The sequence below is a fragment of the Podarcis erhardii genome, assembly GCF_964252035.2.
Source record: "Podarcis erhardii genome assembly, chromosome: 4".
Classification (NCBI taxonomy): Eukaryota; Metazoa; Chordata; class Lepidosauria; order Squamata; family Lacertidae; genus Podarcis; species Podarcis erhardii.
Genome location: NC_138508.1, coordinates 45,774,740 through 45,795,361, shown reverse-complemented (window position 1 = coordinate 45,795,361; position 20,622 = coordinate 45,774,740). Strand labels below are relative to the sequence as shown.

Genomic DNA, 20,622 nt, shown 5'->3' with positions numbered 1-20,622 from the left:
AGGGTTGAACACACATTTCCAAGACATGACTGAAAGCTTCATCTACTTGGATGAAATTCACAGCCTGGATCAGAAAGAAGCAGGAGGAGTGAGAGGCCTTCTCAGTGTATGCTGACAGTGCTAGCTATTCTTAAAAGCATGACTTGTGCTGTGTGGATGAGTTTCTCCCTATGTTTTTCACGTCCAGTGGCACCATGGTTTGATGAATACCTGTGTAGGCAATCTAGATGTTCCTTTGAATGCATTTTTCATATACTGTATGAAGTTCTCTTGCACTGTAGGCAACACAGTACTACAGTACTACAGCTATATGAAATGCTCATGTATGGGTGCATTTGTGAAGTCTCAAGAGGACAGAAGCTCTGAGACACAGAACAGGTGCTTTCTGCCATAAATTCCCTGAGTTTTAACTCTGTGGTAGAAGCTGGTTAAATGAAGACACAGGTAACTGTGAGAGTCAATGTCATACATAGAGTCAGAATTGTGCTTGAAGTTTTCATGTCAGTGATTCACCCTGCTGGGAAGTAGTGTGGCAAAAATGGCAACAAAGTTCAGATTATGTATACTTTAACACATGTGCGTTCCGTGTGTGTGTTTCCTGTTGATGGGTTTAGCCCATTTGTGAGTCTTCTCTGTGGAACTTCTTTCCCCATAGAGTTGCATTTGTCCCACTATCCCCATCAACATTTTGATTTAAATTAAATATGCACTTGTTTGTCTAGACATTTGGAAATAGGCAATTCGGGTTTGATGGCCTAGTATAGTCAATGTCTGTTCTACTGATGTAAATTGTTTTTAGCTGATATTATTTTCTACTATTTTTAAAATTACTTTTATTTTAATAGGCTAGAAAAACATTCTATTTTTGACTACGTCGTGCAGTGCCCTGGGCTGCTACAGGAGGATAGAGTACAAATAAAAAAATAAAAATAAAAGATATCTTGTGCATTGGTTTCTCCATTAGGAGATTAGGAGATTTATTTTTTCCCCTCTCTTAATATTAAAAAGGCATGTTGAATTTTCTGTAAGCAATTATTTGTGTTGAGAATGTCTGATGTATTTTCACTTCATTAAATCCTAATCTGATTTCCACTGAGTCAAAATAAATGTAGAGAGCACACAAGAAACAGCAGCAAATGCTACCACTGGGTGCATCTCTCAAACAAATTTTCCAATAACATTTGCTTGAATAAGAATTCAGATTTGCTTTGACTAAGCTTATGTTCAGTTCACAGTGTGCATTGATTCCCTGGACAAACTAGCAATGGACCAAATTGATTGAAAACCACTGAGACTTGCGATTCACAACAGGAAAATGGGAGCTAGGGAATTTGACTCAAAAACTGTACACTATATAGTGGTCTAGCATAATTCAAGGTGAAAAGTACTGTTAATTCACACTGGATTCTTTTGGTCTTCATCAATCTCATATGTACAATGGAAAATGCCAAGAGTTTACATGCATACTAAAATACAGATAATGCAGAAATATTTTGGTTCTCTTTCCATACACATATGTAAAGTAGGTTAAAATTTAGCTTTCATCTGCAAGCCCTTCTACTAAATACCACCACATGGAAATGATGTCATGGAATAATTCATAAACAGTCTACATAGTTTGCCTCTCCAAGGACAACAACCTCCATTATGGGAAGAAACAGGGCAGCCAGGGGCTGGTATTTGCATTGGATCACCCAGAGGGTTAGAGGAGCAAAGAGGCAAGGCATGCAATAGTGCAGAGAAAGGAAAGACAACAGTGGGTTAAGAAAAAGATGCTTAATAAATGGATTGATGCAAGAAGAAGAGGTCTGATGGGCAGACAAGGTACAGGTTTGACAAAGGTAGACTGCAAGGATGAGAGGGAGGTAGCATGCATGTGGGGAAATCTCATGCAGATTCTATGAACAGTTGAGCTATGAGCTGATGGAAGAAAATGAGAAAACAAGGATGCTTTGGAGACTGGGTCCTGCTGACGAGAAAAGCAAACACAGAGAGAGGCTTAAAGAGACATGCTGGAAGCTGATTATCATCTCAGGAACCTGTATTCATTTAAAGTCAAAGCCTTCACGCAACACACAGAGAGAAGAAAAGTTATAGATGGGCATTATAAAATACCTGCTGCGGCCCTTTGCCCATGTTGGAAACTCGACTGCTACCGACGTGATGAGGCAGAGCAAGAAATAAGCCTATTTACCAAATAAACGTTGGCAGTGCGTATAAAGTTACTGAATGCAAACAACAACAACAAAAACCATCAAACATAAAAGCTAAAATTTGCTAAATCCTGGAAGTTACTAATTTTCAAGGTAACTGGCAAAGCTGTCATTAAAAGAGTGAGTGAAGTACAACAAAATTATGCATAATTTCACAATGATAAGAAAATACTGAGAAACAACGTAAGGCCCTCCAACGTTGCTATCCCAATAACAAATAAAGGGTGCAAGGCTCTGAATGCAGATTTGGTTTGAGGAAGGTGGGCATGGAGCAAATTGGTTCCTGTCCCACTGTTGCATGAACACATCCTAGCTAAAGGCTGTGCATTTAAGAGCCTGGGGAAGGAGTCCAATTCCCACGCAAACTGTCCCAGACTAAAAGTTCCAAATTAAATGGTTTACTTTGCAAGTGAAGGCCTTGTATAAAATGTAGTCACATCCCAAGGCACAAAAAAAAACTAATAGCAAGAGTCTGAACATTCTTACTCAGAAGTAAGTCCCCATATGTCATGGGGCTTACTCCCAAACTGATATTTAGGACTACAGTTTAAAGATTTGTAACTCTCTTTGCTCAGTTGCATAGTTTTACCTATGTCTCTCTCATCACCCCAGCTCTCTATTCTCTGCCCACTATTGAACTTTTAAACTTTCTTGGGCAGGAATCTTTTCTTTTCTTTTGCTTTGCATATAGAGAAAAGAAACTCCACATTGGTGGTGCTATATAAATTACCGGTACAATATCAGCTACAACAGGAGCTATGTGAACCCTACTGCTATAAACACATTTCCCACACATTTGTGTCCATCCATATACTCAAGGATGTTTACCTTATGCATTTCCCCCCACATTGTTCAGCTATTATACAATTAATAAAATGCAAACATACTGTGCATTTACAAGTGTACATTTTGTTCTAATGGAGAGCCAAAGTAACAGAATTTAAATCAACACTGCAAAAATAAACTTCTAAACAAAACTATATATTGAAGTCAAATTTTAAACAACAGTGAAGACATATCATGCTGTTAGAGGGCCATTATGGCTGTTTTGACTGTTTTCAGATTTAAAAAGTGGTTTTATTATTGATGTTTTTAGTGCCCATGGAACCTTGGGGGGGGGGAGTAGAGTAGAATATAAATGTAAATAATAATAATAGTTTGCCTTCATAAGGTGTAAGCCTCAGGCTTGTGAGCTCCTCTGTCACTTCTCTAGCATGACCACAAGGAGGAAAACATCTCCTTCCTGCTGTTCAATAACTGAGGTTTATCATTAAATTAAAAAAGGGCAAAGAGTGATTAAACTATTGTTTATTGAAACACACCAAGATGACAAATCACAGTTTGAGACAGGCTGGGATGGAACAACTTGTCCTTCCGGACATAAAAAGGAAGCAGGTGTTTCTAATCTCCTCCTCATGGTTGTGCTAAATGACGTGAGAAGATGAAGGACCAAGTGAGAATGAGGCTCGTTCACATAGTGCTAAAGTTTAGTGTTACATCCAAAATGAAGTCATAATGATAAACACAAATAGGAAAGGAAAGGATATTTTCCTGGTTTTTCTATACCCACTCTGTAGTCTGTGTAGCTTTTAGATGGGTGGAAATTGAATATAAACAGAAGATTTGCCCTCTCAAAAGCAATAACTTTGTTTGATTCATGTTTTTCACTCACGTAAGCCTGCAAAAGATAAAAAAGGTAGATTTAGATTCTTACTAAAATGATTTTGAACTTAAACCACATAGAAGTAGGGCAATATGTATACCGTCATATTCAATTCAACCAAGGGTTTGTGGAGATGAAAGAAGTTCATGTAAGTGACAGTCTGTCATGAAGTAACTAACTTCATATAAGAATTCAGATTTTAAAAAGCTGGGTAAGCTATAACAGAAAAAAAGGAATAACGAGCCTGCTATAGTGCTATATATTTCACTTTAGCTATTGAAAGTGGTGGTATGCATATCTGTGGAGAAAATCCACCACAATGACATCTGAGGAGAAAATTCTTTCAAAGGCCCTGTTCTTTACTTCACATTTCTTTTTATGTGTTCTCTGTTCCTTCTTGCTTAGGCCAACAGCTGGATTGATGGAGATTTATGGCTGCACAGAATTTTACTTTTGACATGAATCTTATAAGCAGTGTCTTTGAGATGCTGCCTGTGTCACTTTTGAATGCTTAATCAATTTCATGTCAATTTTGCTCAGGAGAGGGAAATGGGAAGTATGCTGAGTGAAGAACCTCATTGCTTAAGAAGAGAGGTGTTTGTGGGTGTTGGGCAGTGGGAGGAAGGAACATCCGAAGCAATCCTTCAAGTGGCACACAATCCTCTAAACAATTTCAGTTCACTATATATTATACACACCAGAAAGAAATTTTGTTTTATAAAATGGTGCTTGCTACATGTGCTAATTCAGAGGGCTATTTTGCTTGAACCATGCATGAATTACAGAGGGCTAATTTCAAGCTGGGAGAAGGCTAATGGGTACCTGCTATGTCACTGGAAGACAAGTGCTTGGCATTCACATTGAACTGGGGCAGCTATTAGGTATTAATATCAGAGTTGAATGTTGGGGTTTTAAATCTGTACTGCACCCTGTATTCAGCAAGAAACTCAAAATTAAGCACATACAATGAGAGTGCAATCCAAATCCATTGATATTTGCTGCTAGAAGGGGTTAGCATATGAAGGGAGTGGTCATCCACCAGCCTTTGATGTGGGGGCTCTGTTGCGGCTGCAAAAACCTTTGCTGAAGCGGCAGAAAGAACAGGAGGTAAGAAACTGCTGCTAGCGGTGCTCCTACTGGTGGTATTAGATGTAAGGATGCAAAGCAGGGAATGGGAGCAAAGCAGAGCCACCAGTGGAACCACTGGTTTCAAAGCTGCACCATCACTGTGAAAGAAACCTGATCTATGGCCCTCAGCTACGTACATCAAGCTGGAGATGGCATAGGGACAAGAAAATTCCACCCCCACCCATCTTCCTCTCTAGCAGCAGAGTTTGGGATGTGGCAGTGGATCTCCGCTCTCATGCTTTTGTAGCCCAGGTTTGGATTGCTCTGCAGGTTGAGTGATGGTGAAGGTACAGTAAAAAAAAAAAGTGCAAGAATTAACAACAGGGAAACTAAATACAATTAAGGGCAGATGCAGGAAAGACTCAGATTTACTAAAGCAGGAACTCTTGCCTCTGTTCAAGTCTCACTGATTCAGTGGGACTTGCGATAAGAATGTATAGGATTAGGCTGCACGGGAATACTGGCTCAGAGATCAGAGGTCTGGTTTAAAAGTTATACAGTAACTGACCTCATGGTGCTATTTTTCCTATACGGGCTTTTAAAATCTCTAAAATAATCCTTATTGACAATGTGCTGTCTGCCTATGTTGCAAGAGAAAAGCAGAACATTTATTAATACTGTAACAAACAATTGGTAGAGGCACCAGAACAATTTTGTACTAGTGCGTGGCCAGATAGGCTGCGATGAAAATAAGAACTAACAGAGTCTACTATAACACCACTGGCTATTGCATATCTGCTTTGCATGTTAAATATGAAAAAGGTATTAATTTCCAATGCAAAATCTGGTTGAATCAGAAAAGCAACAAACCATGGATGGCACCTTAAACTAATTGTTTACCTATGAAATTAATTTTCATAAGATGACTCATTCTTTAAAGTTCTGTGGTTATTTTACTGCTGCTGCTTCTCTCTTTCTCCCTGAGTTATAGAGCTGCAAAGCTTTCCAAAAAGTCTCCTGTGGCAGCAACTGTGATAATTAAAAGCTGCAATCCTATCTATTGTCAACACAAGTGCTGACACAGTCTGGGAAACGTGCGTAAAATAGCCTGCAAGGTAGAGCAATGAATGCATACAGCTTGTTAGTTATATTTTGTTCCTTTAGTATCTTCAGCATCCTTTATTTCTTCATACTTATGTAGCGCTCCTTTACTGCTCCAACCAATTCATATATATTAACTCAGTAACATATGTAAGGAAGGTCAAGAAGGCTAAGGCTGTGAGATATTAAGTAGCCTTAAGCAAGTCCCTGAGTTCATGGCAAAGTGGCATCAGAACCAGGGACTCAACACCTAACATTCTTAGAACCAAGCTTCACATTATGTTTAATCTATATAGTGCAGCTGTGTCTCTCATTTTTCTTAAATTAATTACAGCTGACAAGGAGGGATTGTTGTGATTACAGCTGGGAGAAGAATTCCATCCTCAGCCATGTCTCCCTTGAAAATTGTGCACCACCATGTGGCTCTGAGACTTAGCAAAACAGCTCTCATTGGTGCCAATAAGCATCCTCCCAAGCGGAGGTTGATCTAAGAAAAACCAGAGTGATTGCTGCATGCTTTTCATTACATGTCACATGTCGTTTGATCCTGAATGAGCTCCCTTAAAAACATAAGGGGATGTCAGGTCAAAGGCTCAACTAGTCTACCATCCCATTTTCCATAGTGACCCACCAGATCCCACCAAGAAGTACACAGGCAGGAAATTAAGGGACTCACCCCAGCACCTGGTATTCAGTGGCATACTGCCTCTGAACATATAGTTGCCCATTTTCCAACCATACCATGCACATAGGGCTGCACCACTGATTTCATGGTCATTTATTCACCCCTGTCCCTTTCCACATCTCTGTGGCTTAAATTATGTTGTGTATAATATGCCACTTAGTTGTTTTATGGACTAATAGCAGCAGCCTCTTTCTCCTAGATAAGGCCTGGTATTCACATTACTCTCACAGTATGGTAGCCAAGATGGTGGAATAATGAGGGAAGGGCTGCACCAGGTGGGAGGGGCTTATACCATGGTTCCTCCCCAAATCAGCATCCAAGATGAGCCAGTGTCAAGGAGTGGTGCCACAGAGATGCCCTCTGACACTGATATTGCTGACACTTACCAAGATCTTAGAGCTGGGCAAAGGTAAGGTTGGGGATGAGAAGACGCACTGACAACAGTAGTGCTCCCAGCAATGTGCCTGAGCAGTCCCAACCTTGCCACCACCCTGCATCACACTGCTAAGTGGCAGAGACAGCAGTGTTGGGAGGATAGCATTAAAAACTGGTTCAATGCTCATGTGGGGAACAGATTCAATATGGCTTCTCCATGACACACAGGAGTTCGCATGCTACCTTTCAGGTGGGGGAAGGAGTGACACGGTTGGGTAACATTAGTATCAGCAAAGATACTAATCTGTTCCTCATTACCCTGCCAATGGAATAGCCACACTTCTACCATGCTGTTCTAATCACTGCTGGTAGTTTATGCAAACCACCTGCAGATATCAACATTTCAGCCGCCTTTTCTCCAGATGTATAATTAGCAAGTCTTTCTCCACTGTGTGGAACAGATGAAAATACTTTTAATAATGGCATATAAGTAGAATTTTTGACTCAATTGTGAATGGTTGGATGCAATGATTTCATCAATTTTCACACTCAGTTGCTGCCTAATTTTCAGGATTCTCCCCTCAGCCCCTGCATGCCTCTATTCAGGAGAGCTCCCCAATTTCTAGCATATGATTTGCAGGAAGCTGCCAAATGCAAGAGAGAGATGCAAAGTCACCTTTTGCCTATTCCCTTCCACCAGTATTTGAATACCTCTAGCTTAAGTATTTTACAAATAAGGCTGCATAACATGGAAACAGTCAAAGTGTTCCTCATTTAAGTAAATTACCGGGCAACATGAAGCTTGCTAATGGGAGCTAAGAATAGTAAGAAAGCAAGAAATGTAGCACAATAACTGAACCTGGCAGTGAGTTTATTTGCAGTCTAGTTCTAAAGTTAAGTGGAATATTGACATTATGATGACAAACATTTAACAATTTATTGAAAGCTAAAAGCATTTTCTAAAAATAAGCAGTTTTATTACTGGGCATAAATAAAATAAAATATATCAAATGGAGGGGAAAGAAAAGATCTTTCTTTTCATGGTAATCAGGAGACTGTTTTTCATTGTTATATGAACACCACATCACCACTCATACGTTTTGAAAATATGTTAAAAGGAGAAAGCAGAATATAAGAAATTGTTTTCTTTTCTTTTCAAATGCAGTTTACTATTAGAATTTCAAACATGCACAGTACTTGTGACAAATGCAAAAAACTTAATGTATATGCTTTACCGGAGGTGATGAAAGCCAGCCAAATCTTTCTTCCAACTTGTTCATATCTCTGTCGAATTCATTTAGGAATCGATAGCGAAGAAGCTGATCATCAGCTAAATGAAACTGTCTCCTGGCATAATGGTAGCTTTCATTATTGCCTTGTCTGGGAAAGTCTAACCATTCTGGATGCCCAAACTCGTTACCTATATTAAACAAAACAAAGATAAAGAGATACAATATAAATATGTCTGCAATAGTTAACACCTCTGCAAGACACATTCAAATGCATAGTTCTTAAAAATACATACTTAAACTATTTTTCATTAAATATTTTTAATGCAAGTTTTCAGGTCTTTGAACCAGGAGTGGGCAACTTTCCAGAGGCCACATGCCAACGGTGGAGGGTCAAGACATCACATTTTTTAAAAAAGACAGTGCTGACTCTGAGAGTCCTAAAAGCAACAAATGATCCATTAAGAACATCAGAGACTAGACAAGAGACTACTGGATGGGTCGGTGTTCCATTGTCACTAGAGCTGTAGACATTGAAAAAGTTGCAATTTAATCATCCTATGAACAGCTGAGAAGTGAAATCTAAAGTAAAAAAATTGGCAGGTGGCTTGTTTGACTTGCTAAGCAATGTATTCTCTCCCATGCTAGCTGACGATGATGGGGCTTGTACTCCAACAACATCTGGAGATCCCAACATGGGGACAACTGTGTTACATGACGTTAGAGGGAGGAATCTTTCCTCCTACATATTTCAGACATTGAAATAAAGTGTGTTTTAATCTGAGGATGTTATATAAACCAAATATTAATGTGTGATCAGGCCAGCACATTTAACAATGTTTGTTTTTTGAATGCAACAGATGCATTAGATTGGTTGGCTTCTCCTCTTGCCCACAAACGAGGATCAGTCTTTCCCAATTTGGTGGTCTGCAGATGTTGCAGAATTAAATGTCCATCATCCTCAACCACTGACCATGCTGGTTGGAGCTGATGGGAACTGAAGCCCAACCTACATCTGAAGGGTACCAGGTTGTGGAGAAAGACATCTATTTCATAAATAGAAAGACAATTTGGAGAGGAATGCTAAATTCATGCATGGAGTTTTCATTTGAGGCCTTCCCTGAGGTTTTCATAATTAGGAACCATAAAGGAAAAATACAGACAGTTGTGGGAGAATCTATGCTTATAAAAATATGTTTCTAAACACTGTTCATACTTGGAATACTAGCTAGAAATATTAGCTAGGCCAAAAAAACAAATCTATCATAAAAGAAAGCAAAAAGAAGGCACAAAACGCAAATAGTTTTGAATATTGCCACTTTGTAAATGAACCACCAAGCAGCAAATTAAATTTCATCTTGACATATGCAGCCATTAAGCTCCACATTCAGAAAAAAGCTAACCATCACAAAACACTAACATAAGTATGAAGTACTGTGCATGAATCACAGAAAAACAGTGAAAGTGACCTTGGGCTAATAATGGATTGAAAATATGATAAAAATGTTGGGAGAGTATGATAGTGAAATTTGCATCAAATCAAAACAAGAATGCTCATTATATAAAAATGGTATTATATGATGGTATCCAAATTCAGGTGGGTGCTATATACAATGTATGCATACATTCCTATCTCATGTGTGCTAGGTAAGGTTAGGAAAGACTTGAGTGATGTGAATGAAAAACAACATGTATTTTGGAGACAGGTATAAAAGACAAAAGGTAGCTTAAATAAAAAGAATTTAAAGCCTTGTAGAATTTCAGATTTTAGCCTTAAAAAGAATGCACTCTCAGGTTTAATCTCTGAAAAGAAGCATGAGAAAAATGTAGTACACATAGATTGTCTAGAAAATGATGCTGGGAGAAGCTGTACTTTTCTAGTCTACATTAGGAGGGGAAGAGGAAACAGGAGACAGACAGTGGCAGAGATGGTGATGATGATAATAATAAAAATTTCTTATAATTTCCCACCCACCTGACTGGGTTGCCCCCATCACCCAGGGAGGCTTCCAGCAAAAATACGAATAAGACAAACAAAAATACAAATAAAACTTCACACATGGTTACTCCATACTAACCATAAGTTGTAACCAAAGTTTGTCTTTGGGTTTATGGGTTAGGGCTTATCCAGGAAAACTAGATGAGAAGGCTGGGTTTGAATGATAAACTAACCAAAAACAACAGCTTAGCTTAGTGTAGCACAGCAGCCAGAAAGAAGCAACGTGGCTGTGATCTCTCCCAGATCCTGCACATTTGCACTCAACCATGGTTTTGCTAAGCATGAAATGTGAACCAGGCTACTGAGTTTCAACTTAACTGTGATTCTGGCTGTTTTGAGAAGTAAACACTTAGCCTTTCATACCTAAACTTTAGCCTGAAATGAACATAATGCTATATGCATGAACCTTGCGCTTGTCATTGCTCACTCACCTCTCCTCATTCAGCACTGACACAAGGAGATTGGGATTTTTGTTTCCATTTCCCAATGAAGATCACACCCAACTGTAATTAATCATAACTATAGTTTATTGACAACTTCATTATACACCTTTAGTTGCCAGGCAAAAATGTTCCTTTTAAACCAGGCCTTTGGTTGATCTGATTGACATCCTATGCCCTTTTAAAATGTGGCTCTTTTGGGGGGGGGTGTTACTGGGTTGTTGTTTTTATTTTGATTATATATATTGTGGTTTTTATTATGTTGATCTTGTTCTGTGAACCGCCCTGAGACCCTCCGGGTATATAAATTCAATAAATTATTGTTATTGAAAGTAGGCATGACTAAACCACAGTTGCCCAGGCTTGGACATAACAATGAACTACGGTTAATTAAAAATAAAACCCAATGCTTCTACATTTCCAGTGGCTATTCCTGAAGAGCACGCCAAAGTGAGCAAGGCTCATTCTGATAAAGTACAGCTTAGCTTTAAGTCTGAACAAAGCACCTGTAGTCTTTATTCTGCACTTGGCCACTAGAAGATTTAGCAAAATAATGAAAAACAATAAATATCCTTTATAAGAGGGAAGATAGTATAAGACATAATTTTATTTTTATTTTATTAAATTTGCACCCCAGCCTTCCTCCTAAAGGAGCCCAGGGCAGCAATGTGGTGTCAACACTGCTCCCCACTCCACCACTCAAAAAAGCCCTCACATGTCAGCATTCTGGAAGCCCATGTGTTATTTGTAAGATGCAAACACATAGACAAGCTAAACCAGAATGATGTTTCTTCAAGCCAATGCTACAGTTCCCTGGAATGCATGGGCACCACAGTAGGTTTTTATCACAGGATCCTAGCCAATGGATAGAAGCAGTATCTCAGTACTTGATGGAGTATTTTCAAGCAGAAGGCCCTAGGTTCAATCCCTGGCATCTCATCTTAAAAGAATCAAGTATCCCACCCCCAACCTTTCTCACCACCTAGGGAATATAACAAATGAATAGAAAGAGAACCCACACAAGTGACACTGACACAAAATCTCACACGTACAGTGGTACCTCAGGTTACAAACACTTCGGGTTACAGACTCCGCTAACCCGGAAGTAGTACCTCGGGTTAAGAACTTTACCTCAGGATGAGAGGTGGCAGCGGGAGGCCCCGTTAGCTAAAGTGGTGCCTCAGGTTAAGAACGGTTTCAGGTTAAGAACGGACCTCCGGAATGAATTAAGTACGTAACCAGAGGTACCACTGTACACTAAGTAGAATACTAGAAGCATTCCCACCCCACCCCACCTCTTTCCTTGTCTCACAACAAACGAAACTGATCTGTAGAAGACACAATGCATGCATTTTTGTAAACTAAGAAATCTTTAATAAAAAATATTTTTTTAAAAAAATAACCAGGTAACAAGTGATGTGAACAGTCTCTGCCCACTGTTAGTCAGAGCAGGGAATACTGTGACAGATGGACAAACACACAGCTGCTTATGTGGTTGTCATTTACAAATGGTAGCCTTCAAGAAAAATATCTGCAGGATTCTCCTTTTGTTTTTCATTTCTTGCACAACCAGCAGCTTTAACAAGTGGGTAACTGAAGATTTCTGAGTACTAAAGTACTATTGGGATTTCTTTCTCAGTAATTAATTTCTTTTCCTCCCTCCACTTCTATGTAAAGGTCCAAACTATAAATTGACAACGAGCCAGCTGCTACAAGTGATGGAATGTGAGACAACAATACTAATTGGGAGTGGGGGAGAAAACTCCATTAGCTTAACATTTTGATTAGTAGATGCTTTTATTTCACAAAACTATAATGAATATTAATTTCACATAGGAATTAATTGAAGTATACCACTGTGTATATGTTCATTTGTGAATTACGATTTTCTATGCAGACACCAATGAATAAACTGATATATTAAAAACAGCCATGCTGATGCGCAGTTGTAAGGGAATCTATGTATTAGTGTTGGCAGTACATGGTGCTGGCAATTTACCAGTCATGGATTTAGAAGGTATACTAAAAATACATTTAAAACTCTTGCATAAAATTACAGTCCTTTGTTAGTGCCTGTTAGGACTGTGGGAAAAGATGATTATCTGGCATCTTGGACAAGTAATGCTCTGCAGTTCCTTTCATGCTATGAGCTAAGGGGATCTTTTCAAGGAACACATCTGGGTCCCTGAAATTTTGCTGATTCTATAATGCTTGCATTTGTAGACAACCCTCTTAACCCAGGAATATGCCCAGGACTCAAGGCATCCATTATTCTGAAACCTGAAAGTGAGCATTTGGCACTGTTGACCAGAAAAGTCAGGAAGATTATTAAGGAAGACTATGCTTTGTATGTTTCTGTTATGTTTTTGTCTCAATGTAGACCTCTATTGTAAGTAAGCTACCAGCGTCACAATAAAATTATAAGTGCTCTATGGATTGATACTAGCCTAAACAGTAGGATTTAGAAATGAATTTACCTAGAGCTGAAGCCAAGGCAGAGGCACCTACAGTGTGTTGATGGAACATACCAAAGATCTTTGAATCTAGAATGGCCCTCTAGTGCAATTTTCCAATATCAGGTTATGTTTCCCAGAGGCTGCAAATTTAAAGCAGGATGAGGATGGTTCAACTGGCAACACCTTTACAAGTGATTTAGTTCTCCTGAAACAAGAGGCACTTATTTTTGTGCTTTAGAAAATGATGAGTGTTTATTTAACGCAGCCACAGTGCTGAAAATACAGAAATCGTTACAATTCAAGAGCCAAATGATTTTGCATTGTTCTTTGCTATTATCGTCATATAGTTCTTTAAATATATAGTTAGCATGAAAAGCATAAAGCAGCACTGATCTGAGAAAGCAGTTCATCTAGAAATGCCATCAGCAAGTCTACATAGCCCGGGGATCCACCAGATACTTAATTATACTACAAAGAGGACTGAAATAGGTGTCAAAATTGACAAGCAACAAAGCTATCTGGGAGCTTCACAACTTGGTGCAAAAAATGTGCAAAACAACCCTGTCAAGATATTCCAGCAAACTCCCCCAGACTAGCTGGCTCTAAAAAGAGCCATTAAACTTGTCATTTTTAAAAATAGAAAACTTTTGAACATCCCAAGTGACAGATGTCAAGCTTCATGAATGCATTAATATTCATGAAGCAACAGACATTTAAAATTACAAGCCAGGATAATTTATATCCTGATTCTTATGCCGTTGCAACCCACCCCAAACCCTCAGACACGAAGCAACTACTAAATCCAAACGTTTTATATAGCGCAATACTTCACACTTATTTCAAAGCTGACACGGAGAAGAGATACATTCTTGTTGATAAATAGAGTTTACCACTGTCTAAAAGGACTATGATGACAAAAAATGCATCAGGGGGAAGAGCAAAGAAATGCATCTTGCGCCAGATGCAGGAAGTTTCCCAAACGAAGGGAGCATTCAATCCCCTTGGGGCCTTTAAAGGAAATTAGTTTACTGCATGAAGAATGCATAGACTTTGTGGAGAATCCCAACCACTTTCCCCAAGATAGTATGACAGTTGTGGGGAAATCATATTTCTCCCAAGCACGCCATCTGCTACTTGCTGATAAAGGGAAGACATGATTTCCGTCCCAGCTAGTGCAATCTGTAGGGCTTTATGGATTGTGGTTCTGCAGATGCCAAGGGCATGTTTTGGGTAGTGTCTCGCTATCACTGGAGACCAGAGATACATCCTCTCCCTTCACCACCACCCTGTATCTGAATCGTTTAAAAACCTTTTAAGGAAAATAATTTACTTTATTTATCTTGCCTGCTAGAGGTTAACCTCTCTCCACCACACTACTGTAGCAGGAACACTCATAAAGACTTTTAAAATGTAAAACAAAACTAGGTAGATATTTTGTGGGCATTTTTTCCTTCCTCACAATTCAGCAGCATACCAAAGGTAAGCCAGTTAGTTGCAAAAGGTATTTCATTTCTAATTCCAACTTCGCTAATAAAGATATGGGGAAATCCTTAATAAGTAAGGCTTGCAGTTGGAATGTGTCCCAGATTCTATGAAACCACTGCTTAATCTTTATAAATCGACAAACATTAAAAGCAATATGCCAGTGCTGAACGAAAACATGCTATTTCAATATGACTACCATTCAAACAAACATTTAAAACCATATTTCTACAAGTCCAGGGGGCAAAAGAGAAACACTACCACTTAATGCTCATAATGCAAAGAACAACTGATGACTAAGGCTGCAATCCTATATACACTGGCCTACGTTCATATTATTAAAACTTATTCGTCACTTTTTCTTTTTCTTTTGCCAATGCAACCCAAAGTGACTTACGATAATGAATAAACAACATACATTAAAGGCACCATAGAATAAAGCATAGAAAAATCTAAAGCACATTCTTGTTTTTAAAAGGCAGGATTATTGGTCCATGCTCATCTATACTGAAATGCAATGGCTGTCTAGAGTTTCAAACAGGAATCTTTCACAGCACTATTTAGATGCTGGGGGTCATCTAAAAACATCTGCTTACTACTGGGCTACAGGCAGTCCTTCCTCTGAAGATGCTTCAAATGTTTTGAAAATAGCCACCATTGAACACAAACACCTTTTGAGCAAACATTCATTGGCTTATACTGCACCAACAGCTCACGAATTAAGCAATGTTTCAACCAGGTATAACTTTTTAAAATAATTATCTTAGTTATTATTTTAATTATCTTAGTTAATGATTCCCTTATGGGTTCAGTCAGACGGTTTAAAATTGTGGGCCCTGTGTGCAGCCCTAGAATCATAGAATCATAGAGTTGGAAGAGACCACAAGGGCCATCGAGTCGAACCCCCTGCCAAGCAGGAAACACCATCAGAGCACTCCTGACATATGGTTGTCAAGCCTCTGCTTAAAGACCTCCAAAGAAGGAGACTCCACCATACTCCTTGGCAGCAAATTCCACTGTCGAACAGCTCTTACTGTCAGGAAGTTCTTCCTAATGTTTAGGTGGAATCTTCTTTCTTGTAGTTTGGAACCATTGCTCCGTGTCCGCTTCTCTGGAGCAGCAGAAAACAACCTTTCTCCCTCCTCTATGTGACATCCTTTTATATATTTGAACATGGCTATCATATCACCCCTTAACCTCCTCTTCTCCAGGCTAAACATGCCCAGCTCCCTTAGCCGTTCCTCATAAGGCATCGTTTCCAGGCCTTTGACCATTTTGGTTGCCCTCCTCTGGACACGTTCCAGTTTGTCAGTGTCCTTCTTGAACTGTGGTGCCCAGAACTGGACACAGTACTCCAGGTGAGGTCTGACCAGAGCAGAATACAGTGGCACTATTACTTCCCTCACTGGGATCCTGCTGAGTATGGAAAATGGTAAGAGCCACTATTTTGTCTTCTGTACATGAAAATTTGTGTTTGATCACACAGAATTCAGTAATAGAAGATGCCATAATGTATCTGCAGATCCATTTCTGTGCAAACGGGCATACAAGAATAGACACAGATACTGTTATGACTGTCGTTTTTTTTCTACCATGTTGATTTTAGCAAGGCGGGTAAATATATGTAAATATCAAGTAATGTGGGTGGTACTAGTCATGGAACAGTCATCTTGTACATACAGGTACACAGTGGAATGAGTCCCATAAATTAAAGAGCCTGGTCAAAATCCAGTGTGAGCCAGAAAGCATCAATGAAAAAACTGCAACTGAGTCAGTACTAACATGCCATTTAAAAATGCCACTCTTTGTCTATGATACAAACTACAGTGGTGCCTCGCAAGACGAAATTAATCCGTTCCGTGAGGCTCTTCGTATAGCGGTTTTTTCGTCTTGTGAAGCAAGCCCATTGACAGTTTAGCGGATTAGCGCTATTAGCGGTTTAGCGGCTTTTAGCGGATCAGCTGATAAGCGGCTTATCAGCGGATCAGCTGATAAGCGGCTTAGGGCTTAGGAAAAGGGGGGGGGGCGGAAAAACACTGCAGGAACTCGCAAGACATTTTCGTCTTGCGAAGCAAGCCCATAGGGAAATTCATTTTGCGAAGCGCCTCCAAAACGGAAAACCCTTTCATCTAGCGGGTTTTCCGTCTTGCGAGGTGTTCGTCTTGCGGGGCACCACTGTACTGTGTTTAGTAATTTAAAATATAAAAAACTTGCTGGAGAGAGCATTTGTGTATATTCAGTGTTGTCAAATATATTTTCATTAGCCTTGGCAACTGCATCACCCCAGGAATATCTTACAGGTAAAGAGCATCGCGCAAACTCCCACTCAGTCATGAAGCTCACTGGGTGAGCTTGGGCCAGTCACTTGCTCCCAGCCTAACCTAACCTTCCCTACAGGGTTGTTGTGAGAATAAGATGGGGAGGAGGAAGCATGTATACCCCCTTGAGCTCCTTGGAAGAAACTGAGATTTGAATGTAATAAATAAAATAAACACGTGAGTCTGCCTGATACCAGGTCAGACTTTTTGTCCATCTAATTCGGTATAATCCCTCCAGCATTCTCCAACCTGCTGCCCTCAAGATATTTTGGACAACTCCTATCATCCCTGTCACCTACCATGAACTGAGGAACACAGTTCGCTAGTGTCTTTCACCTGATCCAGTCCTTTTAACTGGAGATTTCAGGGAGGAAACTTGATACGTTCTGCAAGAAAAGAATGCTGTCTACGACCCTTATTCAAGGTCCATAGCACTCATGAAGCTCTCCTGGCAAAGCAATCTATGCATGGACGTCTTCCTTCATTTAAGTCAACAGTTAGCATCTCTTACTCAGGAGCTTCGGGTATATATTACAATTTGATACACAATAGGCTCTGGACTGAATGCTATGCCTTTTAAAATGTAAAGGGGGAACTCTTTTTCCATTTCTTTTATAAAATTCTTGCATTTGATGAATACATTTATCTTACTGAGCAAATGAAAATTGTCCAAATATAGCTCCCCTACATTTCGGAAGGAGATGCCTTCTTTTTCTAGAACTACATCAATTTCAGCCCTTAGCAGAAAGGCATTTAAATTTTTATTGTATTCTCTTACCTCTCAGCAAAAGAATTTACAAGGCAAACATTAAATAATTCTTCATGGATATTCAAAGTTAGATGACATATCTGAATAGTATAGGGTAGCACAGATAAAAACAAAACAAATGCTTATACTGACAGTAAAGAAAGACATTTTGCCAAACCAATCCTACTGCTTTAGGATGACTGCTGCAATAGGGATGGGCTGCACAATGAGATTGTGGGAAATGTGCAAAGAACTAAATCCATATTTTGAGTGCATCTTAATTTTATCAAATACAAAGTTCAAAACTACTGCAGAGAAAGAAAATTGTCTATCTGCAATTACACTCCACAGGTATTACTCCATCTGAAAAGACAATAAAAGGAGCCTATAATGAGATTTCTAAATATAAGTGCAACAAAACAATATGTATAACCAAAACAAATGACCCATGTTGCATGGATATCAGATGAAGCTGGACATCCTATTTGATTCCTTTCAATGTGTCATCTTGTCAAGATGTATTTCAGGAAGAAAAACCTAAGCACACAGTGAAAATGTATAATACATCCATTTGCAGGAATTTACATGGCTCAGCAGTAAATACAAAGTACAGGAGAAGCTGAAATATATTTTCTTCATCTATTTTTTTTTTTTAAAAAACAACAATATGAGATTTTTAGGCAAAGCTGTCCCAAAAATGATTGCTATAAATAACAGCAAGGTAGAAGTTAAAAGCTTGAAATGCATTTTTCCCTTGCCAGTGAGGGTTAAAGATAGCTTAAAGAAGTTGAGCAAATTTGTGTGTTTTTCAACATATGTGAACTAAAGCTGCTCCCATTATTTACAAGGGTAAAAGCTTATCAGTTTACAAGATGCCCAATTAACTTACTGTTTTTAATTCCCATTCCCAACTTCTTCTACATTTTTCCTTCTAATATTTAATATAACAACTATTATAATGTTGCAACACTTTCAAACACTTGTGACATTGCCTAAAATTCCAGGAGACAGTATGAGCAATCCAGGCGAGAAGGCTCATGCATTCAATGAGTTTTGCAACTTATCACAGTTGATGGGCAGTCAAGAAAAAGTAAGCTTTCTTAGTCCTAGTTCCTGTTCTCAGAGAGTCCCGGATGATATTTGACTTTCCCAAATTGACAAATGCTCTCAAAGCGCCTCAGGAAAAAAGAAATAGGAAACCCCTAATGTAACCCCTTGGATCCTAAACTATGAAAGCTTTCAAAACAAAATTGCAACATAGTTTTAAAACCAAGCAGTAGCAAAGAGTGCACAATGTTACCTTGGCTATTATTTTTTTAACAAAACAATGCGATAAAGCACTGTATTTTAACAGGATTGGAGGAACCTTTATCCAAGCGTCTCATGCAATGCATGCTTACTTGGAGAGAGACAAGAGGGAATACAAAACTTTGAAGCAAGTTAGAAGCAGGGAGATAAAAAGGGGCAAAGAAGGGTCGGAAAAGAGGTGAAATGGAAGGTAAATTCATACACTGACAGCCAAGGATATTGAGATACTGTATCAACTATTTTACATAAGGACTAACAGAACGTTATCGCGTTCAGTCTCTGTAGGCAATTCTGGTGGAGTGTATGCTTTTTACATGATGCAAACCCTTTTATCTTCTTTCTTCTATATCTTTGACAAGGAAATGCTTTGAAGAAAGAGCATTAAAGGGTTTTGATGAGTCACACGATGCGGTTCTGTTAAGTGACATTAGTCCATTCACCACTTTTCATGTAATCAGGTTTGCTACAGAAAGACGAAAGAAAAATCGGGGCCATTTGTTTTCCTAACACAGCTGTTTGATGGAAGGTCCCAAATAGCGAACTCCAATGTCACTTGGGCAAATTGTATATTCAGCCCATGTATTTCGGAACAGAGTTTTGTGCCTCATCTGCTACACTCACAATATTTACTGGACAATTTCATCTCTAGCATGTGCCAGCTTTTTCTTTTCTTTTCTTATTTTATCATTTTTAGACCATGTTTCAGTACAGATATAGATATATTCCCTCAAGAGGTGGTGATGTAGCAATTAGAATGCTGGAATAGGACTGGGGAGACACAGATCCTGACTCCCACTTCAGGTGCCCTTGGACCAGTCACTTACCGTAAGGATAAAATAAGAAGGGGAGAATGATGCATATGACTTTCGGCTCCTTCAAGTAAAACTGGTGTATAGATGTGACAAAATAATAATGAAATAATGAAATGAACAAACAGACAACACATATCCAACAACGTGCTCCCACAGCACATTTCCCAGGGTAACTTTGTCCTATTCTACTGCACTTACACGCAGCACACCAAATGGGATTCCACAATGGGAGAAGTATGGGATATAAATGTTGACATTTCCATTCCACCTTAAGGAACAGGCATGAGATTGTTGTGTGTCACATGTCTGTTTACATTCCAGCACAGTATGCTGGGAACTTCCATTTGTGTATAGCTTTTTGCTGTTCTGTCTGAGACGACATGAGAGAGAGACAACATGTTTCTTTGTTCTGATTTATGATTAATAAATCTGTAGTAATAGTATGACTTCACAAGCCTCACGCCTATTCTGTGTGCGCAATACACTCTGCTAATAGCGTGCCCTGGCTTCTGATCTATGTCGGAGCATGGGCCGATGGAAGGAGACAACACAGCTTGGGCTTATCAGCCGGCCTCCCGGCCCTCTGCATGTCAACAATAAATGTAAAAGGGAAAACAAATGATCTCACACAGTCAGCCCCACAAATAGTCCCCCCTACATTCAGGTGGCAGGTTGTGTCTGAAGGGAGAGGATGAACAAGATAATTGGACAGACACAACCTGCTC

At 39.2% G+C, this 20,622-nt stretch overlaps 1 protein-coding gene across 2 annotated transcripts in view; it reads right to left on the bottom strand.

Annotated features, from left to right (window-relative positions):
• The window catches only part of GBE1 (1,4-alpha-glucan branching enzyme 1), a 143,750-nt gene that overhangs the window by 21,011 nt on the left and 102,117 nt on the right, over positions 1-20,622 (bottom strand). For both annotated transcript variants that reach the window (XM_081858475.1, XM_081858476.1), the window contains exons 13-14: positions 8,341-8,525; positions 3,763-3,891 (exon numbers count right to left, since the gene is read on the bottom strand). In XM_081858475.1, the coding sequence (XP_081714601.1) occupies positions 3,763-3,891; positions 8,341-8,525 (314 nt within the window). The remainder of the gene's footprint in view (positions 1-3,762; positions 3,892-8,340; positions 8,526-20,622) is intronic.